Source organism: Pteropus vampyrus, unplaced genomic scaffold, assembly GCF_000151845.1.
Source record: "Pteropus vampyrus isolate Shadow unplaced genomic scaffold, Pvam_2.0 Scaffold128, whole genome shotgun sequence".
NCBI classification, from domain to species: domain Eukaryota; kingdom Metazoa; phylum Chordata; class Mammalia; order Chiroptera; family Pteropodidae; genus Pteropus; species Pteropus vampyrus.
The window spans coordinates 3621676-3631429 of record NW_011888909.1 but is presented as its reverse complement, the minus strand read 5'-3'; the positions used below and the strand labels follow the sequence as shown (position 1 = coordinate 3631429).

The 9754-nt window shown below is 38.9% G+C and overlaps 1 protein-coding gene across 6 annotated transcripts in view; it reads left to right on the top strand.

The window, feature by feature from the left end:
- The window catches only part of CALN1 (calneuron 1), a 537511-nt gene that overhangs the window by 518137 nt on the left and 9620 nt on the right, over window positions 1-9754 (top strand). For 5 of the 6 annotated variants that reach the window (XM_011366969.1, XM_011366968.1, XM_011366970.1 and 2 more), the window contains exon 5: window positions 7391-7547. In XM_011366969.1, coding sequence (XP_011365271.1) covers window positions 7391-7547 — 157 coding nt within the window. The remainder of the gene's footprint in view (window positions 1-7390; window positions 7548-9754) is intronic. The other variant, XM_011366971.1, reaches the window with a different exon arrangement.

Here is a 9754-nt window from a genome sequence, read left to right as displayed (position 1 = left end):
AAAAAATATTTTTTTCAAACAGAAGACACTTAAATATTTTTAATGATTAATTGTGTTTATTGATAAAAGGCACTCTATGGTTCTGCACCCAATTCCAATGTATGGGTTTTTTCCCCGCATCACCAAGCAATTCTCCAACACCAGCTGGGTGGCCTACAATTCAACTCAATTCTGACACCATTTAATGAGATAGCATCAGTCAGATTCCAGAAGTACGTAGTCTCACAAGGCTACCCTTCACTTCAGTTGCCAATGGCAGGTCCAGGTTGTTACCAATGGTAGTCTCACAAGGCTACCCTTCACATTCAGTTGCCAATGGCAGGTCTGAATGATTGGCTATAAAGGCATACCTCGTTTTGTTGTGCCTGCTTATTATGCTTTGCAGAGGTTCTATTTTTTATAAATTGAAGATTTTTGGCAACCCTGTATTGAGCAAGTCTACCAGAGCTATTTTTCCAATAGCATTTGCTCACTTGATGTCTCCGGTATAACATTTTGATAATGCTCACATTTCAATTTTTTTCATTATTATATTTGTTATGGGTGTCATGAACTACTACTCCAGGGAAAATATGCATGATAAGTAAGAGAAACAGCCTTATTGCTGATATGGAGAAAGTTTTAGTGGTCTGGATTGAAAATCTAACCAGCCACAACCTGACCTTATGCCAAAGCCTAATCCAGAGCAAGGCCTTAACTCTCTTCAAATTTATTGAAGGCTAAGAGAGGTGAGGAAGCTGCAGAAGAAAAGTTTGAAGCTAGCAGACATTGGTTCATGAGGTTTAAGGTTCAGATGATGGTTAGCACTTTCTAGCAGTATTTTCAATTAAGGTAAATACTTTGTTTTTTTTAGATATCATGTTATTATATACTTAATAGACTACAGTATAAACATAACTTTTATATGCACTGAGAAACAAAAAAAAATTGTGAGACTTGCTTTTTCGCTTTATTGTGGTAGTCTGGAATGGAACCCTCAATATTTCTGAGGTATGCCTGTAAATCAGAAGTTCCCACTACACCCTCCTTGGGTTTGATTAATTTGCTAGAGCCTTCTTGAGTTTGATTAATTTGCTAGAGTGACTCACAGAACTCAGGAAAACAGTTTATTCACTAGATTACTGGTTTACTGCAAAGGATATTAAAGGATACAAATCAATACCCAGATGAAGATACATGGGGAGATCTCGAAAAAAGCTTTTGTCCTTGTGGAGTTTGGGGCCCAGCATGGTGGCACATGGAAGTGCTCTGGTTCACTCACCTAGCAGCTCTCTGAACCCCCTCCTATTAAGTTTTTATGGGGACTTCATTACATAGGCATAACTGATTAAATCTTTGGCCATTGGTGACTGAACTCAATCTCCAGCCCCTCTTCCTTCCCAGGAAGTCAGGGGATGGGACTGAAAGTTTCAACCCTGTTTATGATTGGTTCCCATGGCAACAAGCATCTCTATCTTTAGGGACTTTCCAAAAGTCACCTCATTAACATAAACTGAGTTGTTGTTGAAGATGCTTGTTATGAATAGCCAGATACCCGTTTATGGCTCTGAAGCAATTTTAGGAACTGAGGACAAGAGACTATTATCACAAAAGATGTTCCCATTGCTATTATCACTTAGGAAATTCTAAGTGCTTTGAGAACTGAGCTAGGAATCATGGACAAAAGACCAAAATATATATTTATTATAAATCACAATATCACACACAGCCTGCCCATTCTGTAATGGAGGCTGACGACCTATTTATCTTGATGTCCTCCCAATGCCCTTCCTGGGCTTTTTCTCACTTCCCGGATGTTGCCATCCTTTCTGATGACTTCTATTATCTTCTTTATACAAATAACTTCCAAATCTGTATCATTAGCCCATATCTATACATTTTGCTGCCTTCTGGGCTGTTCTGTTGGACTGCCCTCTGGAACCTCCAATGCACATGTCTAAAATTTAACATGTCACCTTCCTCTGTAAGCCTGTTTTCCCTGTTACCATTCAGCTGAACATAAAGCCCAGTGTCATCCTAATTGGATCATTCTCCTTCGCACTCCACACACAATGAATCATCAAGTCTTGTCAACCTCTCTCCTGCATGGCTCTTGAACCCTCTCTTTCTCCATAGTCCATAGTGATTTCTAAACCTGTTATTTCTATAGCCTATCTGGTTGTCCTGCCCTTTGTACCAAAAGAGAATAATTTTTCTCAAGCTCAAACTTGATAAGGCAATTTCTCTAATGAAAATCCTTTAGTTCAGGGGTCCCCAACCCCCAAGCCACAGATGGCTACTGGTCTGTGGCCTATTAGGAACTGGACCACACAGCAGAAAGTGAGTGACAGGCCAGCAAGCAAAGCTTCATCTGTATTTGCAGCTGCTCCTCAGTGCTAGCATCACCTACTCAGCTCCACTCCAGATCATCAGGCATTAGATTCTCATAGGAGCACCAGTCCCTGGTACCAAAAAGGTTGGAGACTGCTGCTTTAATTCATTTTACCCAAAAGATAAAACCAAGCTTCATTCTTCGAAAATCAAATACAGACTTACCATATGTTTCAGCAATTGCACATCTGGGTATATCTCCCAAAAAGTGAAAGCAGGGATAGGGCTAGGTATTTTTACACCTATGTTCACGGCATCATTATTCTCAATAGCCACAAGGTAGAAGCAATACAAGTGTCCACGGATGAATAAACAAAATGTAGCATAGACATATAATGGAATATTGTTTAGCCTTAAAAAGGCAGAAAATCCTACAGTATGCTACATATGCTACACCATGGAGAAACCTTGAAGACATTTTGCTAAGTGAATTAGCCAGTCACAAAAAGACAAATACTGTATGATTCCACTTACATAAGGTATCTAGAGCAGTCGAATTCATGTTTGATTTTCTATAGAAAGTAGCATGGTGGTTGCCTGGGGCTGGGGGAGGGAGGAATGGTGAAATAGTGTTTAACAGGTATGAAGTTTCAGTTGGGGAAAATGAAAAACTTTCTGGAGATGGATGGTGGTGATGGTTGTACAATGATGTAAGTGTACTTAACGTGGCTGAATTGTACCCTTAAAAGTGGATAAAATGGTAAATTTATGTTATATATATTTACCAAAATAAAAAAAAAGTAAAAATGAACACAATCAACCAAGCTCCTCACCCTGGCTTACAGGCCTTTATTGATGAGCACCCTACCCACAGCTCTCACCTCATTCCTACCACCTCTCCTATTGCTCTCAGTCTTCAGAAGAACTCAACATATGGCCAGTCAGTGAACATGTAGCACTTTCACACCCTAGGCCTTGGTGTGGTGTTCCTTCTCCCTTCCACTACCCCTCTTCCCACTGGCCCCACTCACCTGGCAAACTCTTACTTTAGGTCTCAGGTGGCGCACCAGTTTTCCAGGAAGCCTTCTAAGACCCGCTCCCCTTTTCCCAGGGGTTTCTAAGTCAGCCCGTGCCTCACTTGTCACATTAAAATTACTCATTTGCTTGACTTTTGAGAGCAGGATGTGTGTCTCTGTGTCTTGCTCATCTTTGTATCTCCATCTCAGTGTCTGGCACAGAATCATCAATAACTATTTGTTGAATTAGGAAATCAATCTTTTTGGCACCGATGAAATTATTCAATTTAAATAATTTAAATTGATTATTTTTAACATCATTTTTATTTTTAAAAGTTTTTAAATATTTTTAAAATATCAGGACTCATTTAAAAACATTAGGTCTATAAGAACAATTTATGGAGATACAGTTCTCTTCACAGACTTTAATATGTTACTCATGGTCTTTGACAAATCAAGTAGTTCAAAAAAATAAGGTTCTAGAAGATGCAAATTATAATTATAAGGCTACATAATATAATTAATAAAGATAAATATATTTGTGTAATTGACCCTACAGAAATTCCATCATAATGGAAAACTCCTTAGGTTCTTAAAAATAAGAGATGTACAGGCCACGTTCATTAAACAGGATCCACTAAAAGCAGAGTAAAACAACAAAACTGAAACCTAGAAGAAAGAAAAACAAATAGGATTATAAATACAAAATGAGATATAAGAAGTATTCAAATTTAAAATTAAGGGACTACTGTGCATAGTTACATGATAATAATAATGAAAATCTTTTGACTGGTTTTCTGAAAAAATATAAAATTCCAAAATTAAGGAAAAAAGCTAAATGGACTGATAATCATAGAAGAAATACTTGTTGGCATTACATCCATATTGTTTTTTAGGAATTTATTTTAAATTTGTAAAAGATCAATGCTGACAATATAAAAAACATAGAATTCTACTCAACTATTTTTTTTAAATACTAGTATCCTAACATTAAAAGATGACCCAGATAGCCAAATAAAAGGAAAACTATAGATTTCTGGAATCTGCATTTATCCTGCCCTTCTCACAGCCCCAGTCCAATTCCGTTCATCTAATTTCTGAATCTAAGTAAACTCTCAGTTGGTTAGAGTTTTTCCAGGCACTCCAGTCCTTTCGTTGGTCTTCAAGGAAATAGTTACTCATTTTCTCATAATATCTTTGATTTTGTCACTCTTCATTTCTGACCATGGCAGATGGGTCCCAATTTTCTCATCTGTGAGGTTCATCACCCTCACCCATGCATTCTGCTAGCCTTCTCACCCAGGCTAACAACCACATATTTCCCTGTCAGATCTAAGGCTCAATCCTGAGTGTATATCAAAACTTAATTTTATAGTCAATAAACTGGGATGCAGGAAACAAATCTACTTTACACATTCTTCTTTAGTTGCTCTTAGTCATAGAAATGGCTTTGAACTTAGTCATTTAGATTTCCAGCTAGTTTCAGTAACCCAATTTAACTTGTTAGAACAAGTTAGGAGCATACTTAAAACAAAGCAGAAATTGCTTTACAAAGCAAGCAAGGAAAGAAAAAAAATCTAAAACTTTCTTTTATCATGATCCATACTAACTTAAAACATTGGTCTCTGTATTCATTCTTGGCTCAGTTATACTGATGGAATCTCAGAGTCTTAGCAACTAACATCAAGGGCTTATTTCTCAAATTGCATGTGCGTCATGGGTTAGCTCCGCGCTGTGGTCATTCCAGGACCCAGGAGAAAGGAGCAGCCCCTATTTAGTGTACATGTTTTTGTGGCAGAAGAAAAACAGAAATGGTAGAATGTGCAATGGCTTTTGAGACATTTGCCACTTTCATTTATCACTTTCACTCTCCTCTAGTTGGCCAAAGCATGATGACAATGGGCAGGGAGATATAATTCTCTCACAGGTAGGGGAAACAAATAATTGGAAATAATATAACCTGTTACAGCCCACACTGTTGCTCATAAGCATTTATTTCCTTCCCTTCAGCCACAAAATATACTCATCTCCTCCCCATGGGAGACACCCTAAAAGTCCCATCCAATTACAACATAACATTTAAGATCTAGAACCTCATGAGATAAATTAAATCCAGGTGTGGCTTCTTTTGATCTGGAGACATGTAAACTAAGAAGACAAATTAACCCTCCCACACACACTCACTTATAGTGGTAGGACAGGTTCAGGCCAACTACACAATCATTCCTGTCTAGAAAGAAAAAAAAAAAATGAGAAATACATAGCAGTCTAAGACTCAGAGCAATTCTGAAACTTTGTTGGATAGAACTTGGGGTGAGGAATATCCCTTGGTTAGACCCTAGTTCTATGTCCTGGAAATTGCCCTTGATTTCACTGCATGATTTCAAGCCTAATTCCTAGCGTCACCATCTGGAGGATTCAGCCTTTGCTACTCCTGTACTCATGTAATGATAGCATTGGAAAATATGTCCTTCTTGAGATCTGTGTAGCTCATCTCTGCAATTGCTTATGCCCACATAAGGTTGGGAACCCAAAGATCATTATACATTTTGAAGAGTTATAGTCTTTTAATCCCAGACTGTTGGCTCTTGGCCAGTACAGCTCTCTCAAATACTTAGTCGTATTTTTATATATTTGATTCCAATTGGTTTAAGCTAATAGCCACATCCACAATTATTTCTAAGACATACCTCTCTCTCAACCTAATACCCAGCTCCCTGAGAGAGTCATCTAACACATTTAGAGGTTTTAACAAGACATTTTGATTTGTTTTAATAGGCTTATATTGTTATTTAAAGCATTTCTCAACTTTATCTCTTCCTAGTTGGAGACGAGAAACAACTGCTTTCTTTCCTGCAAGTCCAGGAATTTCTGAGTTCTCTCTATTCCTGGCTTGCAAACCAATCAGTTCTTTTCTGAACGCATCTCTTTCTTGTAGCACCCTGTCAGATGCAATCAGTTACAACCAACTAGACATGCTGTTTCCCAGATTTTTTTCTCAAAGCCAAAAAGTTATGCAATATATATCTATCTGTCCTATAAGTTATCACAGGCCACGATTTTACCAAATGTTTTTGCTACTGCATAATAAGAGTTGTTATTTTTCTAACCTCCAATAACAGTTTTCTTATTTCCCACTGCCTAGCCCTGGAAACCATACATCATATTTTAGAATTTGTGTAATGGTAACCTCTCATTTCTATGTACTAATTTATGTATTGTTGACTGAAAACAAGTTATGCAATAGTAGCGAAGAAGCCCAAAGTCTCTATGGTTAATAACAACAAAGGGCATTTCTTATTCACATTATTTTTCTTTTATAGGATATCTACAGGTATTTTCTACTTTATCCTCATTCTGGGACCTAGACAGAAGGAACAGCCCCTGTATAGGGCATGCTGTTCTCAAGGCAGAGAAAAAAAGAACAAATGATAGAACCACACAATGTCTCTTAAAGCTTTTAATTGGAGGTGGCATATGTGACTTCTACTTAACATTTCACTGGCTAAGAAAGTGACATAACTAAACCTGATGGAAATGGAGTGGAAAAGCATAATGCTGTCACTAGGAGGGGAAGAACACAACTGGGAATGCTACACCTCCCCTTCAGCTGCTCTTCCACATAAACATGGCTTTGAACTTGCATTTTATCTTGTTAGAAAAAGATACATACTTAAATCAAGATGGGAATTACTGGCTTCTTAAGAGATTATAAAATTTTTAGAGACATATGCATTGTCTGCAGTGTGACACAACTCTAAAGTACATGAAGTGTGGAGGGGTGACAGCAGATGGCTGGATGAGTGGGAAACCAAACTACCAGGTGGCATTTTTTCCTCCAAGAGTCTCAACTGAGGGGAATATGTTACACTCACTGTATCCCAATAAGTTCTTGCAAGTTCACAAGTATGCTTGGAGCTGAACACGATGGAAAACTGCTCATCTGATGTCTTGAAAAGCTGGGACGTTTCCAACGAAGTGCTTTAGGGCTTGCTGGTCGGGCCCCAAGCAGAGTTCTCACCCCTATGTGCCCAAGACCCTCTCACTCCTCTTTATCTCCACAGTTCGACATGCAAAGGATAACTCTGGAAGAGTTGAAGCACATCCTCTATCATGCCTTCCGGGACCACTTAACAATGAAGGACATTGAGAACATCATCATCAACGAGGAGGAGAGCCTGAACGATACCTCAGGGAACTGCCAGACAGAGTTTGAAGGTGGTAGGTACCCTTGCTTCTGCTTTCCTCCTGGTCTGGGACAGGCCAACACCTCCACATCCTCTGTATAAAAAATGTGTTTACAGTCTCCTGGGCTGGAGTGCCCTTGTACTAAAGCCAAGAATCCAGAGCTGAGGCTAAATGACCCTTTTTACAAAGATGCAGCTAGTTTCTCTTTTTTCTATTTTTTTCCCCAAAGTCTGCATTTTTGTAAAACTTCCATTGACCTTGCCATTCCTCCAGTGACTCTTGAAGGTCTGTGATTAAATGTGTGGCTTTGTGGTATTTGCCTTTACTTAGTGGGGATTGCAGGGATGGTAGAAAGAGCCTGTTAGACTGTCAGTAAAGTGTGACTTGGGAAGGAGCGTACCTTCTCTGAGTGTGTTTCCTCATTGATAATTCCCCCTACTTCACTGAACCTCTATACTATGATCTCTGAATGCGCTGGCCAAAAAGGGCCATATTCATGAAGGGACCCTCATGAACTTAGTCAGGTAGTTACAGAAGAAATAAGGTTGTCCTGGGCCTAAGAAGGGACCCATGAGAAGCCATTTCTCTTGGGCTCATGAAAGAAAACTTACAAAAAATAAATAAATAAACAAAAAAGAAAACAGCCTACCTTATCCTCTAATTAGTAGAGTTTTTCAGGGAAGCTACACAATGTAATCCCTACTTCCAACTTTGAAAATCAGAGTTGCTTTAACAATTAGAATTTTTAAAATATATTAAAGCAGTATAGCAGAGTACCAAGCAATTTTTAACTTGTTCAATGCTGAGGTTTCTTAAAAAGGCTAAACTACTTAAAAAAATATTTTGCTGAACATAGTCAGAAGTCAATATATACAAATAAGCTATCATATAGACACCAGAATGCCATTTGGTTCCCTTGTCTTGGAACTGCTACATTAGAGCTAGCCGAGCCATGGTGGGGAGGCTACTCAAGGTTGAGCTAGTCCAGGTGGCCACAGCGGTTCATTAAGACCTGGGCCCCAATCAGCCCTGTCTGGGTTACGCTGCTACATTAGTGTGCAGCATTAAAGGCCATGACAAGAGGAAACAGGAGATGGCTTGTACTCCAAGATGACAAACTAAATTAACTCAAGCCAGGGAAATAGGGAGTGATGGGGACTGGGGTAAACTTGAGAGCAATGCCCCCTTGTAAAGACATTCAAATGTAAAATTTTCAAAAGTGCTGTGTACAGCAAACAGAAACCAGCTGCGGTCCAGAAGTTGCCTTGGTGTTCCTTCTTGTAATGCAGGCCATAGGATCAATGACTGTATTTGAAGCTTCACAGAACACACAGGGTAGGAAGGTCACACCCAATGCCATTTCCAGCCAGACAGGCAAGGGGATTGGGAGGGTGAAGAGGGCAGGGATTGGACTAAAACTCGGTAAAACAACAGGCCTGGACTCCCTGCTCCATCTCATTCCTAGCTGAAAACTATGTGCTCAAATAGTGGAAGCATCTGGGGCTCTAGTCCCTCGCTGTCAGCAACCACTCTTGAGAAAGAAGGAAAGAATATTTCTGGGCATTTTCTACAAGAGCCTTTGTTTGTGGAGCAGTGTTTTGTTCAGAGAAATGTCACAGGTCTTAGTAATTTAAAAAAAGGTCAGACTGCACTGGGAAGTAATCTGAGCTTTAAGCAATGTCTTTTTATTACTCAAAAGCTCATATATTAATGAAATAAATGACTGACAAAGGGATTTCTAAATGGAGTCTTACTGGGTCTGCTTTAATGATTCATACATATATAACATTGGGAACAACTATCGTTGGGTGAGGGGATAAGTGATAAGTGGCAGGCACTGTACTAAATGCTTTAAAATTCATGATCTTATTTAATAAAAGAAACATTATTTTGTTATTAGCACACTGCTTTTTGGAAGTACCTCTGTGACCTTGATTATATAATCCCTTTTGCATATTTTCATGTCAGAGAGTGTTTTTTCTTTCTTTCTTTCTTTTTTTTTTTGTCTGCACTGTTTGGTCCCAAATGCAAGTTCATTGGTTTGTGTTTAGGTTTAAGATTTTTCCAATCATGGATATGATGATCTAAGTCACAGGTGCATATGTTTAATGCCCATAGCCCTCTCCATGGTCAGGAAAGGGCCTACCTGATTGTATTTTGGGCAAAGGTGTGTAGGAAGAAAGAATATACAGGGTCTGAGTTCATCCCCTGGTGCCCTAGGACTGAGAGTCCATTTGAGA